General features: G+C 52.6%; 1 protein-coding gene across 4 annotated transcripts in view; it reads left to right on the top strand.

The window, feature by feature from the left end:
• SEMA4A (semaphorin 4A) overlaps positions 1-11,290 on the top strand; it is a 42,902-nt gene extending 31,612 nt beyond the window's left edge. For all 4 annotated transcript variants that reach the window (XM_044991575.1, XM_044991576.1, XM_044991574.1 and 1 more), the window contains 9 exons: positions 103-219; positions 888-1,018; positions 2,232-2,401; positions 3,210-3,360; positions 3,724-3,913; positions 4,755-4,870; positions 4,995-5,158; positions 6,472-6,590; positions 7,702-11,290. In XM_044991575.1, coding sequence (XP_044847510.1) covers positions 103-219; positions 888-1,018; positions 2,232-2,401; positions 3,210-3,360; positions 3,724-3,913; positions 4,755-4,870; positions 4,995-5,158; positions 6,472-6,590; positions 7,702-8,333 — 1,790 coding nt within the window. In that variant the 3' untranslated portion in view covers positions 8,334-11,290. The remainder of the gene's footprint in view (positions 1-102; positions 220-887; positions 1,019-2,231; positions 2,402-3,209; positions 3,361-3,723; positions 3,914-4,754; positions 4,871-4,994; positions 5,159-6,471; positions 6,591-7,701) is intronic.
• Positions 11,291-15,421: the final 4,131 nt, after the last annotated feature.

Raw genomic sequence — 15,421 nt, 5'->3', positions numbered from 1 at the left:
GATCTCAGAGCACTTTACCGCTCTCTGACTAAATAACCGAGCCCAGCGGCACCGGCACAGCTGCCGGCCCGGGCTTCCCTCACCACCTCTCTCCACCTGCAGATGGTGAGCTCTACACGGGCACCATGAACAATTTCCAAGGAAATGAGCCCATAATCTCCCGCGCCCTGGGCAACAGGACCCTGCTGAAGACCGATGCCTTCCTCAGGTGGCTGAATGGTGAGGATGGGGTAGGAGGGCCTGCTCCTGCTGCTGGGAATGGGGTGGGGCGTGGGGAAGGGCAGGGGCTGAGGTCGCATCTGAAATCGACAGCTGCCCATTTATGGTCTTCCAGACACGGGACCTGACTCTGTTACCTGGTGGGGTTGGGAGGAGAGGCTGCAACACCCTTTGAGCTCTTCATGTGCTGAGGCTGTGCTCAGCCTGGCTCCGGGGCCAGTTAGAGCAGCCTCGGGGCTGCTCTAATTTACACTGGGCTCCCCATGGCCCCCTGCTGTCCCTGGGAAGCAGAGAATAACCACAGCATAATGCACTGTACTCATGCCCACAATCTGCCCCCTAAGCCAGGGTGGGTGCAGCTCCACGCTGGCCAGGGAGGACCCTGCTCAGGAAGGATTCTCAGGGGACCGGTTCCCCCCACTGTAAGGCCCTTTAGCCACTTAACGGGGCCTCACATCAGTGAGAATGAGGCTCAGGGACTCTTTGCTCGAGTCGCCGTCACCTATTAGCCAACAGGCGAACGGCTGGTGCCCACTGGCCTCAGGGTTGTGTTTCCTAGGCGACAAGCCCCCAGCTTCCCATGGATATTTATATGCCCATCTGCTCCTTGGGAAGCAGCGCGCAGGGACTGGGCATCTAACCCACCTGGTCTCCTCCCCCCCCCACAGTCGACGCAGGCTTCGTGGCCTCGGCCAACATCCCTGGAGACGAGAAGGTCTATTTCTTCTTCGAGGAGACGGCCGAGGAGTTTGATTTCTTTGAGAAGCTCACGGTCTCCCGGGTGGCTCGTGTGTGCAAGGTACGAGGCTGGCCCGAGTTGGCTATGGGAGCACATGTGTTCCTCTGTCCCGCACCCCGGCGTTGTCGTCTCTCCCGCTTGTGGCCTGCCCCAGTGACGACAACTGACCCACCAGTAACACAGGGCCTCCGTTCTGCCCTCCGGGGCGTCTGGGCAGCTCAGTTGTTTGAGCACTGGCCTGCTAAACCCTGGGTGGTGAGTTCAATCCTTGAGGGGGCCATTTAGGGATCTGGGGCAAAAATCTGTCTGGGGATTGGTCCTGCTTTGAGCAGGGGGTTGGACTAGGTGACCTCCTGAGGTCCCTGCCAACCCTGATATTCTATGATTCTGGCTGGCTGGCCTCTGCTCCCTTTCAGGGTCTCCCTGCAGCCACCCCCTGTATTCAGACCCCAGCCCTCCATGTGGGTTATGGGGCAGTTTGAGCACCATCTGTACATAGCTACGTGGGGAACAAATATTTGATGGTTGGCTCTTCAATCTAGCAGAGGAAGGTCTAACACAAGCCAATGGCTGGAAGTTGAAGCCAGACAAATTCAGACTGGAAATAAGGAATCAATTTTTAACAGTGAGTGTAATTAAGCATTGGAACAAAAGACCGAGGATCATGGTGGATTCTCCATCCCTGACCATTTTTTAATTGGCTGTTTTTCTAAAGGATCTGCTCTAGGAATTCTTTTGGGGAAGCTCTCTGACCCGTGCTGTACAGGAGGTCAGGCTGGATGATCCCAATGGTTCCTTCTGGCCTTGGAATCTATTAATCCCGTATCTTAAAATGGCTCACTAGCCTTCTAACAGCCCGTTACCGCTGTCTGGTTGGTTTCCTGCTTGTATCCACCTATTTAGTTCCTCATATCTCACTGGCTGCGCACGAGGGCTTATTACAACATCATTGTCTGGAACATCAGCTGATCAGAGCCTGCTGGTTGGTTTACTCACCACAGTTGTACCACTAGAATTCCCCCTTTTTATTTTGAGCAGGGGATTGAGTTCAGGTCTCCCCACAGGGCCCCCCCTTCCTCTCCGACCTTCCCTTCATTCAGAATAGCTCTTCCCCTTTTTAGAGCAGCACATACACCCCCTGCTGGCGGAGTTGAACCAGCGCAATGGCAGCATGGCTGCGCGCTGACCCCCAGGACAAGCCATCCTCTCAGCCGTCCCTTTAAGGAGAGGCCCTGCTCCGTTCAGGGTAACCCGGCATTCCTCTCTCCTGCAGAAGGACGTCGGCGGAGAGAAGGTGCTGCAGAAGAAATGGACCACATTCCTGAAAGCCCAGCTGACATGCTTCCAGCCTGGACACTTCCCTTTCAACGTGATCCATCACTCCTTTGTCCTACCCCAGCCAGGAGGGGGCGCCGTCTTCTATGGAGTCTTCACTTCACAATGGTAAGGCAGGAAGCTTTCCTCTCCTGCCCAAAGGGCTCCGAAATCCCCCAAGGACCCATGTATTCCCAGGCTCGCACACCCACAAATCCCCTGGCTCCATCGCAAGAAGGACATTTGGGGGGAGGGGGCATCTGTCCATCCTGCCCATTCAAATGGGTATGCTGTACCCAGAAAGTAAGACCCCTTCTGCGTTATGGTTCACCCTGAATATGTCATTATTGCAGAACATGTCATTAACCTGTGGAACTCCTTGCCACGTGATATTGCTGAAGAAGTTGCTTAGTACATTTCAGAATTAAGAGATGAGACTGGTGTCTAGTGGTTAGAGCAGATGGCTTGGGGTCAGGACTCCTGGATTCTAGTCCCACATCTAGGCGTGAGTGTGATTTAAGAGTTAGAGCACTGGGGACTGGGAGTTGACACGCCGGGGTTCTCTGCCCAGCTCTAGGAAGGAGCATGGGCCAGTGGTCAGAGGAGGCAGGGGCTGGGAGTCAGGACTCCTGGATTCTGTTCATAGGCAAGTGCCTGTCACTCTGGGGTGGTGAGAGTAGATGCTTTGCAAGTGGATGGAGGCCCTGGATGGAGGTCGCTGTGGAAGCGCCTGGCGTTATTATTTCAGAAGGATCCAATGTTTATATGGCCAAGGAACAGCCCTTAGAGAGGGCCCCAAATGGGGTGGACTCCCCATGCCCACTCACCCACACGTCACAGGCAGGGTGTGGCTGGATCCCACATCTGACCTGCCCACCTTTGGGGTCCCCCTAGCACTGGGGGTCCCCCCCTAACACGATCACTCGTCCCCTGGCAGGCAGATGGGAGACGCAGGCAGCACGGCAGTGTGCGCTTTCAACCTGGAGGACATCGAAAGAGTCTTCAGCGGCAAATACAAGGAGCTGAACAAGGAGAGCTCCCGGTGGACGACATACAGCAATGGGGTCCCTGAACCCCGCCCTGGCAGTGTGAGTATCACCTGCTTTGCACATCTAACGCCACGGCATGATGATATGTGGGTCTGCCCCGAAGGATGACTTTACAGGACACGGTGCAGGGTTAAGCTAGGAGGCCGGGACTCAGGACACCTGGGTTCAATTCCTGCTGGTGTCACTGACTTCGGGCAAGGCACTTAACTTCTCTGTGCCTCAGTTTTCTGGGATAATAGACCATCTGCCTTGCTTTTTCCAGGAAGCTGGCATAATCAGCTGTGCTTTCCCCCTTTGCAAGGGTGCCTAGAGCTAAAAAAAACAACTCCTAAAGCCAGTCACTAGCCCAGATCCCGCAGCTGATAGCCCTTCTGATCCCCTGCCTTTCTCCTCCCACTGCAGTGCTCTGTGCGCCCATCGGCAGACAAAGTCCTGACCTTCATGAAAAACCATTTCCTGATGGATGGGAAGGTTTTGCCCAGGAACAAGCAGCCGCTGCTGGTGAAGCAGAACGTGAAGTATACGCGGATCGCAGTCGATCAGACCCGCAGTGTCTCGGGCACCTCCTATGAGGTGATGTTCCTGGGAACAGGTACGGCTCCCATGAGCAGGGGACACCACCTCGTTGGTGCGTGGGACTGGATTCTGCGCCCAGCTGATGGTTTACCCAATGGTAAAGCTCCCATTGACATCAGTCGGGGACAAGCTCTTATCGCAGAGTCAGACGAGTAATTCGTTTTCCGGTGATTAACTTGAAATATTATGAAAAACTTCATTTCAGGTGGACCTGAAATGAAACTTTAGGGGGTTTTGGATGAAACTAAAAAGTTTAAAAAAAAAATTAGTTTTTGAGGCTTTTGGGAAAAAAAGAAATTGAAAATTCAAAAAAAAATTAAACATTTTGACTTTTTTTTTTTTGGCCAATTTGTGTATTTGTTATTTTGGAATTTGTGTGTTAGGAGAGCAGGGGGGTGTTTCATCCCATTTTACCGGCCAATCTCAGCTCTGTTAATTGAGCCCTGCCCATTGCGTTTTCAGTTAGGTATGGCTCTCCTTCACTTCCTGTCCCGTGCATTGTTAAACACATTTACCGCTCTTCACCCCAGAGGTGGCTGCATTTAATGGTGGACAAAGTGGTTTGTATAAGCCTGACAAGGTTGGTGCCAGCCAGCCAACAAAGTGCTTTGGAGGCATATTGGGGCAAAAGGCCCTGTATAAACAAAGGATCATTCTCTTTTAATTAAGCAAATTGTATGTGTGAGAGAGAGAATTGAATAGACTAGCTATTTAGATCCAGATACTCAACTTCCACTGAAACTAAGAACTTAAATACCTTTGTTACACACAGTCAGCTTAGCGACAAGATCAGAGAGAGGATGCATTATCTCAGCCCCATGGTAAATATACTTGTGTTCCTATATTTCCTCCCACAGATCAAGGGTTCCTGCACAAAGCAGTGGCTCTGGCCAGCGGTGCTCACATCATTGAGGAAATCCAGCTGTTTAAGGACCCGGAACCTGTGCAGAACCTTCTGTTCTCACCTGGGAAGGTAGGAGACCTGCAGATCTGCCTAGGGCAGCAGACAAGAAGGGGAGATGCTGCCCCGTGTGCAACCGGGCGGTGCTAAGTAAGTGACGTAGATGTGACATTTTCTGTGTGTCTCCCCCCTGCAGGGGATCCTATATGTGGGGTACTCCAAGGGGGTCCTGCAGGTGCCGCTGGCCAACTGCAGCGTGTACAGGAGCTGTGCTGACTGTGTCCTTGCCCGAGACCCCTACTGCGCCTGGGACAGGCACAGCCAGTCGTGCCAGGAGACGCGAGGCACAAACAAAAACACGTGAGTAGCTCAGTGTGTGGAACAGTTCCGGTGTAACTGCCGAGAGGGAAGCAGCCATGTCTGGTGGTTAGAGCAGAGCCTGGCGAGTCAGGGCTCTTCGGTTCTATTCCCTGCTCTGGGAAGGGAGTGTGCTGTAGTGGTCAGAGGCAGGGGACTGGGAATCAGGACTACTGGGTTTTATTCTGCATTATCCCGCCGTATGAATTTAGGAAAGTGACTTGCTTTGTTTCCTGCCTGCAAAGCCGGGGAAATAACACTCCCCTGCCTCCCAGAGCTTGCCAGGTGCTTTGAGATCCTCCCAGGACAGCTGCTCTAGACGGGCAGATGGGCATTTCTGGGCCTCGGGGAGTGGTGAAAAGCCCCTAGTGTTCCCTGAGCACTAGCCCGGAGGCCCGCGCCCACCAGGAATACAGCCCTACAGTGTCGTTAACGCACTTCGCTAGCGCTGATGCGCATTCCGCGGGCACCACACTCTCTGAGCATGTGCCACTGATCAGTTGCCTGTGGCCTCTATATAAATCCACGGTACGCCCAGATCTGGAATACTGTGTGCAGATGTGGTCGCCCCATCTCAAAAAAGATATATTGGAACTGGAAAAGGCTCAGAAAAGGGTGACAAAAACCATTAGGGGTGTGGAACGGCTTCCGTAAGAGGAGAGATAAATAAGACTGGGACTTTTCAGTTTGGAAAAGAGTCGACTAAGGGCGGATATGACAGAGGTCTATGAAATCATGACTGGTGTGGAGAAAGTAAATCAGGAAGTGCTATTTACCCCTTCTCATAACACAAAAACTAGGGATCATCAAATGAAATTACTAGGCAGCAGATTTAAAACAAACAAAAGGAAGTGTTTCTTCACACAATGCATAGTCAGTCTGTGGAATTCTTTGCCAGAGGATGTTGTGAAGGCCAAGACTATAACAGGGTTCAAAAAAGAACTAGTTAAGTTCATGGAGGATAGGTCCATCAGTGGCTATTAGCCAGGATGGGTAGGGATGGTGTCCCTAGACTCTGTTTGCCAGAAGCTGGGAATGGGCGACAGGGGATGGATCACTTGATAATTCCCTGTTCTGTTCATTCCCTCTGGGGCACCTGGCATTGGCCACTGTCGGTAGACAGGATACTGGGCTAGATGGACCTTTGGTCTGACCCAATGTGGCCGTTCTTATGTTCTTGGACCTAAGGGAGGACTTGAATCCAGCTCCTCAGGGCGAGCCCAGCAACCAGCTCACCTGCCATCCCCACATCAAGCAGCTGCTTGAGAGTGACTTCATTGCCTTGAGTTCTCAGTGTGTCACTTCTCCCTCTCTAGGAGCGACTGGCTGCAGGACGTTGAGAGGGGCAGACCGGGGGCTACGTGCCAGCAGATCAGTGGGAAAGGCAGGGCCACGCCCAGGTCTCGGGACGACTGGGGCAGCAGCTTGGTAAAAAGTTGAGTATCGACCTTCCGGGTTTACTGTGCTTGGGGCACGTGTCTGCCGGCGGGTGGGGCTCTGAGCCAGCAATGCTACGAGGGGGGCTGGGGAGGCCCCGCTGCAAGCCAGGGCAGGCTGCCTGCTCTAGGGAGGAGCTGGATCCGGGGAGGAATGAAGGGGGCCACACCCGGTGCTCTGAGGCATGGCATCTCCGGTGGGCTTTGGCCCTGCTTTCTGCAAACAGCGCAGAGCAAATCCCACGACAGACTCTCCAGTCAAAAATAATGTCACCAAGGCAGCGCTCAGCCCAGTAATAAATAACAGGTCAGGGCGCCAGCCCCCCTAGACAACCCTACAATAACAAAGTGTATAGTTCACCCTCTGCGCCCAATCCTCTGAGGATTAGAGGCTGTTGTGGGGCTGGGAGCTTTAGCTCACACTCCCGCAGCTCATGCTTTTAGCTCTGGCGCATCAGCCAACATGGCAGCCATCACATGGTCTGATACAGCGGCCACCCCTGGCTAGCAAATCTCCCGGTTCCTGGCCAAAAGTTGCTATTAATTGAAATTTACCAATAAGTTCTTGTGGCAACGCCCCCTGAGGTACAGAGAGAGGGGATGGGGGCGGGGGTGCTCAGTACCTTTGAAAATCAGGTTTCTCACTAGGTGCCCAGGTTGGAAGTGGAGCTGCGTGAAATTTTTCACAGGAACCATTTTTTTTTTGTAATGAAAAATGCTGATTCAGAGACACCGAAACATTTTGCGCATTCGTGTCAGTTTCGCATCAATTTGTCCAAAAAAAACCAACCCTAAACAGTTTCCAAAAATATTGAAACATTTCAGTTCAAAATTTCCTTTCGTTTCCCAATGTATTAGCCATCTAAAAACGCTCAAAATCGAAACCTTTCGTTTGACCGGAAACACTTTTGGTTTTTAACGTTTCGACTGGCCATGAAGATGATCACGGTTGGTCCCATTTGAAACGAATGTTGTTCCCCGCAAACTCCGTGACGCACCCTGGCTCTAGTCGCAAGGGGCTGGTGCCCGCTCTTTGAACAGCAGCGTCAGCTGGTCCGGGTGGGCAGCCGGAGACTCACCGCTCCCTCTCCTCTCCTTGTATCTTTGCAGCTTTGAGCCCAGCGCTGAACTCCGTGATCCGGCTGCCCTGCCCGCAGCTCTCCGCCCTGGCCAATTACAACTGGAGCTACCCAGGGGCTAAGAGCCCAGCGGGGCTGACGCTGTTGGACAATAAGACGCTGGTGATCATCATGCAGCGCCAGGCGGCGGGCGAGTACACGTGCTGGGCCAGCGAGAACGGGCATCGCCAAGCTGTGGCCCGCTATGTGGTGCAGGACCCCACGGGAGACAGCATCCTGAGCGAGAGCGGAGGGGACAGCATGGTCGGGGAAGGGCCGGAGCGGGGGGCAGGCCCACAGGGCGGGCACCGCTCCTACTGGGCACAGTTTGTGACGGTGACGGTGCTGCTGTCGCTGACGCTGGCCGTAGCAATGGCCATGGCCGGCTTCTCCTACCACAACAGGCTCAAGGCCAAGAGCAAGGTGCAAGGATGCAACACCCCCGAAGCCACCAAGGTGTCCAATCAGGAGAAGGTGCCGCTGAACGGAGGCCGGAGCCCACCGCTACAAGGGCCCGTCCAGGACCCCAGGGACTGCTGTGTCCAGATGGAGGGGCTGTACCAGGGCATAGACGTGGACAACAACAGGTTAAACGCCAGCCTGGGGGCCGGGGAGGGCTCCTAAGGGGCAGCTCTGGAGAAAGCTTAGGCTGGCCGTGCCTGCCCCGACCCGCCTTTCGTCTCGAAAGCAGCCGCGTCGTGGTACCGAGCAGCCCTGCCATAACAAACCAGTGTGTGTGGCTCAGCGCTTGGGAGCAACCCTACAATAACAAACCTGTCTGCGTCCAGCCCCCAAATTCATAACAAACGTGATATCAGCTGGTGAGACCTTCCACAGGGCGCGCCCAGAAACTGCACCTGCTCCTCGTCAGCGTGCCAGCTGCTGCCGCCCGCCCAGGGGTGGGTCGCTCCACCGCTGAAGAGCAATGGGCCCAGCCTGCCCCACTGCGCTGTCTGAGCACCACCAGCGGCCGAATCGTGGGACGGGCGTTAAACAGAAAACAAAATAAACCCTCCGCTTTTGGGTTTCCACATCAAGCACGAGACGAACACGGAGCACGTCTGGGCTCTAGATAACCAGGTTCAAAGGAGCTGGTGGGCAGAGTGGCTCTGGAGAGTGTGTGAGCCCTGCCTGGCTCGTGCCCAGCGCTGGGGATTCCAGCAGGGAGCGACCCCGCTGTGAGATCTGAATGGGCCCAGTGTTGCTGTGTCTACAGATCTAGGCTGCGTGCGTAGCTGCTGCCTCCCGGGCTGTTGCCTCCAGCGATCGGTGGTTGGTGACGTCCCTGCACTGGCCTGGACTAGCTGGGAGCTGCCACGTCCGCTCCGCGAGAGCTGTGAACGATGGCCAACGTGCAACATCGCAGCTGCACGTTACCTGGCCAGCTCAGGCCTCCCCTGTGTGGGATGCTCTTGGCGCCAGTCAGTGGCCGGGTGTAGCTCTGCCGGGGCCCAATCCGGCTCCTCGCGGATCTGAATATGGGGTCTAATGTTCTGCCTTTGAGTGCAGGGTCAGCAGTTCAAATCCAGCCCCGCTGGCAATGATCAGATAGCTGATCCTCGTTGGCCTGCGTGCAATGAGCAGCTGGGCTCCCAGTCTGGTCCCTGCTAGGCCAGAGGTCTGGATCAGAACAGCCATTGCTAACTGGCCCCCTCAGCGGGGACACCGGAGATGGCCCACATCACGGAGACTGCGCTCTGCTCTGGGGGGGTGGCCTTCCATCAGAGGGCATTGTACTGTCACTCCCTGCTGTGTGTGGGCAGAGGGCTTTAGGGCCTGATTCTCATTTACACAACAGCCTCTTTACACCACTCTGGTCTGGTAACGGGGGCATAAATTAGCCACACCCCCTCTGCACTGCCGGAGTGGTACAAGGGGCCTTTTAGTGTAAGTGAGAACCAGGCTGAGTCCCTGGAGTTTTGGAGCCAACAGCCTGAAAAATCGGCTTGGGGGGGTGGGGGAGGGGAGTTGCCAAGGGGCTTTGGGGATGGGGAGGAGGCGGAGGTTGTGACCGAATGTGAAGTTGTTGGTTTTTTAATTTAATGTTTTTAGATTTAAGTTAAGCTTTTCCCGGTAGCAGCGATCGAACCCCTTGTTTCACCACTTCCGTGGGAGGAACGCGGCTACCGAAACCAGCTCCGGGCCCGTAGCCACACTGACAATGCCCAGTGACTGGGTTCGTAGCCTCGGCGCCAGGAGCGCAAACATGGTGCGTTTTTTTGCACAAACCACTTGGTTGCACCCGGAGTTAAACGCAGCCAGGCCAGTGGATTTCCCCGGGAAAGGCCTCGGATTGCTCCCTCTCAAACGGGATCGGGTTGCTCGTTTCTAAAAACCCTTCTTCAACCGCATCAGTATTATTTTGTGATGGATAAATTAACCCCTGCATTGCTGGTCTGCTGCAGCTCTGACACTGCTATTATGCTTCAGTGAAATCAGTGCAACACGGGATGGGTTCACTTGTTACATTTTCCAGCAGAGCAGGCGGGTTCTACCGGGATATCCATGAAAAATCCAGGCTTCTTTCTCGGTTACGCTCACACCCATTAACCCTGCTCTGGGCAAGACTGGCTTCTAAGGCTCTGGGAGCCTGATTCCCTTTTACATCCTGGTCCTTTTACCCCGCTCTGGCAGGGTAGATGAGAACCAGGCCTTGGAGATTTCAGACACTGGGGCAGTTGCACGGTTGGCTTCCAGTGGCAATGCCTGCGGGCCATGAGGGTTGCAACATATCAGCGCAACTACGCTGATGCTTGTCACCGGGGCAGATCCTCAGCTTATTGTACAATAGCCACCCGATCTGAGGTAAGAGCATTGTCTGTGCTCTGTGACAGACCCAACGCCCTTACAAAAAAACACCCAAGCAAAACTCTTCCCTGGAACCTTTCCCTCTTTGATTCAGGTCACTGGCTAAAAATGAGGGTATCTACCTGGAGATCGCTATGTGACCCTGAAATCCTGCCGGAGACAAGGCCAGGGAGTTGTTACCATGATGCGGCTAGTCAAAGTGAACTCCAGGAGGGGCAGGGTTCATTTGAACAAGCCACACTGAGGTAAAAGCTACCTGGGCCTGGTCTGCATGTGGATTTGATGCTGAGGTACACATGCCTTTCTGCAGTGCCTGTGTGTGCAACCTCCTGCTCTCATTCCTGTGCCGGCTGCTGCTCTGTAACAATGACTAGATTCTTCAGTCAAGTGCCTGAGCTTTTACAGGCGGGACAAAGCCCATTCTGTCTGTCTGTGTCGCTGAGCACCAGGGTCTGTGCCATGTTGTCCATACTGCAGTTAGAGTGACCAGACAGCAAGTGTGAAAAATTGGGACGGGGGTGGGGGATAATAGGAGCCTATATAAGAAAAAGACCCAAAAATCGGGCCATCTGGTCACCCTAACTGCAATGCCAAGCACAGCGTTCAGGCCTGATCCTCCGCTGGTGTCAATTAGCACAGCACCTTGGGCTGATCTATATCCACTGGGGATCTGGCACTATTAACTTCAGTGGAGCTGAGCCAGTTTACACCCGCGTGGGATCTGGCCCCATTAACTTCAGTGGAGCAGGGCCACATTACACCTGCTGGGGATCTGGCCCTTTGTTGCTTGTTTTATGATGTTTAACCTTTTTTTTTTTTAAAGATGTACATCTTCCTCCTCTGGATACATTTTATTTTTTATTAAAAAGAGAATGTCACACTCATGTGCTGCTTTTTTATTCTCATGTCAAGAGCGCGTTGCTAAGAAGAGAGAGAAGGCCTGATTCCCCATTGCCCTGTACATTTTACACCAGTACAGAAGGGTGTAAAACACTACCCTTCTGAATTGAGGGCCCTTTGCACTGGTGTAAAAATGTCTGTTTAATAACCAAGGACTGGATTCCATTTACTTCAATTGTTGGCCTTAAAGGAGCTATTTATGTACACGACGTTTAATACCATAGGGATTACCTCAAACACCATTGAAAGGCGGCTGGCTCTGGGGTGAATGCCTTTTAACAGCTCTCAGCAACACTCCAGGATGGGAAGCAGTGGAGAAGCTGTTTGTTGAGTCAGAAGGGTTAATATGTTAACACTCATGTCTAGTGGCTTGCATAGTTCTGTGATAAAGTGGGCATCATTGGCTCCATTTGACACAGGGAAAATGAGGCACGGAGTGGGAGGAGGGACTTTCCCAAGGCCGTCGGCAGAGCTGGGACCAGGAGTCTCATTACCAGCTGCCTACTCTAACCGTTAACTTTTCCCCAGTGGGAGATAGGCTCCTAAATTCCTTTGAGGAGCCAGAAGATTCCAAAGAGCCACAATTTTGTGCACACAGGTACTCATAACTCCTTACTGGAGCCTTGATTCAGCATCTGATCCGAGGTCTGAGCACTCCCTTACTGAGTCACCAGCACGCCAGTTATGTCTACACTCCCAACCCTGCTCAGTTTGGTAGATGAGACAAGATCACGGTGTTACCACTGCAAATCAGTCCATGGCCTCCATCCCTATAGCATCTCAGCACTTCACAATTTCTAATGTGTTTATCCTCACGCACACCCTGTGAGTCAGGGCAGTGCTATTATCCTCCTTTGACAGATGGGAAACCGAAGCACAGACAAACTAAGGCCCAGATCCTCAAAGGTGTTTAGGCACCAAAATACTTTTGAAGCATCTGGGCCTAAGCGATTTGCCCAAAGTCACACAGCAAGTGCACAGCGGAGCAGGGAATTGAAGCAAGGTTTCCTAAATCCCAGACTAGTGGCCTAACCACTAGGCCGTCCTTTCTTTGGGAAAAGCAAAACCAAACCTGGTTGTTATGGATTGATCTTCAAAGGCGTGTGGCTCCTGCTAACTTCAAGTGCAGCTGTTTGCTCAGCACTCATGCAAAGCAGGGCTTTATCAGCCAAACTCATCTGCCCCACCTGAACGCCTATCTCACTGCAATAAAAAAGGAAGGCAAGAAATGAGTCACGAACCAGACGGACATAATGGCAACTTTCCCTTGGACAATGTGAAAAGAAAAGAATGTGCTGACAGCTGTGTGCTGCCAGGGATCAATGAAAGGAGTGATCTGAAACCGTGATCTCAGAAAAAATAGCACGTTCACAGGTCTGAAAGACGCACTCTCCTTACACTGTAATTACAGTTTTCCTGTGATCCTCTAGGAGGGATTAAAACAACAAGGAGTCCGGTGGCACTTTAAAGACTGACAGATTTATTTGGGCATAAGCTTTCGTGGGTAAAAAACCACTTCTTCAGATGGATTCAGGAGGGATTAAAAGCGTCTGGCCCTTTCTTTAAATTACACAAATTTTCTGTCCCTGTAAGTGCCTCTTTCCTATAAAGAAGCATCTGGTCTTTTAAGGATTGTTACCTGGCTCTATCCCTTGAAAGCGTCATTATTTGGGCTGGTTCATTAAGAGTCATTAATCGTCTCTTTGTTTGCAGTGTTGTTGTAGCCATGTTGGTCCCAGGATATTAGAGAGACAGGGTGGGAGAGGTAATAGTTTTTATTGGACCAACTTCTGTTCGTGAAGCGGACAAGCGTCCCAGCTACACAGAGCACTCCTGGGGGCATTCTGTGCCAAAAAAAAAGAAAAAAAATCTGCACACAATATTTTAAAATTCTGCAAATTTTATTTGTCAAAACAGCACTACATAATCACGCCAATTTCAATTATTTTGGTAATTTATTTCAAAATACCTGTCAGCAAGTATGTCTGCAACATAGCTCAGTGGTTTGAGCATTAGCCTGGGCTGTAAATTCAATCCTTGAGGGGGCCATTTTGGGGTCTAGGGCAAAAATCTGTCTGGGGATTGGTCCTGCTTTGAGCAGGGGGTTGGATTAGATACCTCCTGAGGTCCCGTCCAACCCTGACATTCTATGATTCTAATACAGACACACCCAAAAATTCCCCCAGGAGTAGAGAGCTAAAGAAACCCCCATGATAACCCAGTTCCTGTTTCTCTGCCCCCTCTCCTCCCCAGAGCCCAGCTGGGGGGCCAGAGCCCAACCACAGCTCCCCTGCCAAGATACCTGGCCCCCCTCCAGAGCCCAGGGATCCGGAGGAGAAACAGCCTGATGCTTGGTCCCAGGCTTGCACGGAGTTTCCTGCGAGCTGCCCTCTCCTTCCCTCAGAGCATGCTGCCAGGAACCATTAGCTCCTTCCCCCAGCAGTGTCTTCTGCGTGCAAGCTGGGCTCTGCGAGTCCAGTGGCGGCTAACAGCACTGCTGCCCATTTCTGTGGGGGAAGGAAATTCTGCACGTGCAGTGTTAATTTCTGCAAAATTCTGCATTGCGCAGTGGTGCAGAATCCCTGCAGGAGTAACAGAGCTCTTCTTCAGGTCTGGGAAAAATACTCAGGAGTGTCGCAGCTAAACACAAGGTGGAACATTGTTTAGTATAAGGAGTTAACACATATTCTAAGGGACCCTGCAAGGTGAAGTCGCTCATTAACACCCCGGTAGCCACAGGACAAAAAGGGGGGTTAGTGGGTTACAGATTGGATTTATGGCTTATTCCGACAATCGTTATTAAGACTGTGATAGCTAATGCCAAGCAAAGTTATGAATTTAAGTACCCAGGTTTGTCTTTTGAAGGTGTTGTACAGGTTTCCTTTGAGGCTGAGAACTGAGAGGTCTGGGAGTGATCATTTTGTGAAAAGCGTTCACCTATGAGCAATATGGTGTTTTTGTCCTTTATCATTTTTCTGTATGAGTTCATTTGAGAGTGTAGTGATTGTCTAGTTTCACCCACCTAGTAATCAGGGCACTTAGTAGGTAGGTGTAGGACCCGTGGATCTTGAAAGGTGTGTTCTGGGTATTATAAATCTTTGTAGCCATGGTGGTATGTCTGCAGGTTTTGCATGTTGTTACAGCAGGGTCTGGTACTGCTTTGAGTTGGTGGGTCCGGGTCCGTGGGGAGCTTGCTTCTGCTGATGAGCTTGGAGAGGTTGGGGGGTTACCTTCACAGCTATCCAGTGACCACAGGCGCCAACTTTTATTTTTCTGGGTGGATGCTCCATCTCCCACTCTGCCCTGAGGCCCTGACCCCACTCCTCCCCTTTCCTCAAGGCCCCACCCTTGTTCTGCCTCTTCCTGCCCCCTCCCCGAGCACGCCCTGCCCCCGCTCCATCCCCTCCTTCCAGCGCCTCCTGCCCGCTGCTGAACAGCTGATTGGCAGGTCGCTGCTGAGCAGGCACGATTTTTTCCCCTGGTTGCTCCAGCACCTATGCCAGTGACCAACCCAAACACACCAAAAAATGTGTTATCTACCGCCAGGCCCTCAGCTACCACAGAATAGGCTCCAAGGAGAAAGTCCAGGATACGTACCTCAACACACTTAACACCACCTTCACCTAACAAGGACACTCATCCAGAGAAGTAGATCATATCATGGAATGGGCCGGTATTAAACCAGACCTGCTTTTCAAGGGTTTGTCCCCCATCCGGTACAATGGTTTTGTCCGGTATTGGGTGGGAGATGACGTTTTTAAGAGCGCACCGCTCTGCCCCTGCCAGCATGACTTTGCACGCAAAGTAACACTGGCAGAGGTGAACAATGGCATGGCACACGCATACACCTGTGCGGCGTGATCTTGCAGGCACCAGGCATCCCAGGTTGCACCGGTGGGGGCAGGCCAGGGAGCTCTTTAAAATGCCCCCCTCCCCCCTGGCAGCATGCTCTTAAAAAAGGCATCCCTTGTCAGCATGACCCTGCAGGCAACGTGTGTCCCAGG

The sequence above is a fragment of the Mauremys mutica genome, chromosome 17 (genome assembly GCF_020497125.1).
Source record: "Mauremys mutica isolate MM-2020 ecotype Southern chromosome 17, ASM2049712v1, whole genome shotgun sequence".
NCBI lineage: Eukaryota > Metazoa > Chordata > Testudines > Geoemydidae > Mauremys > Mauremys mutica.
The sequence above is the reverse complement of the archived record's forward strand: the minus strand, read 5'-3'. Positions and strand labels throughout refer to the sequence as shown.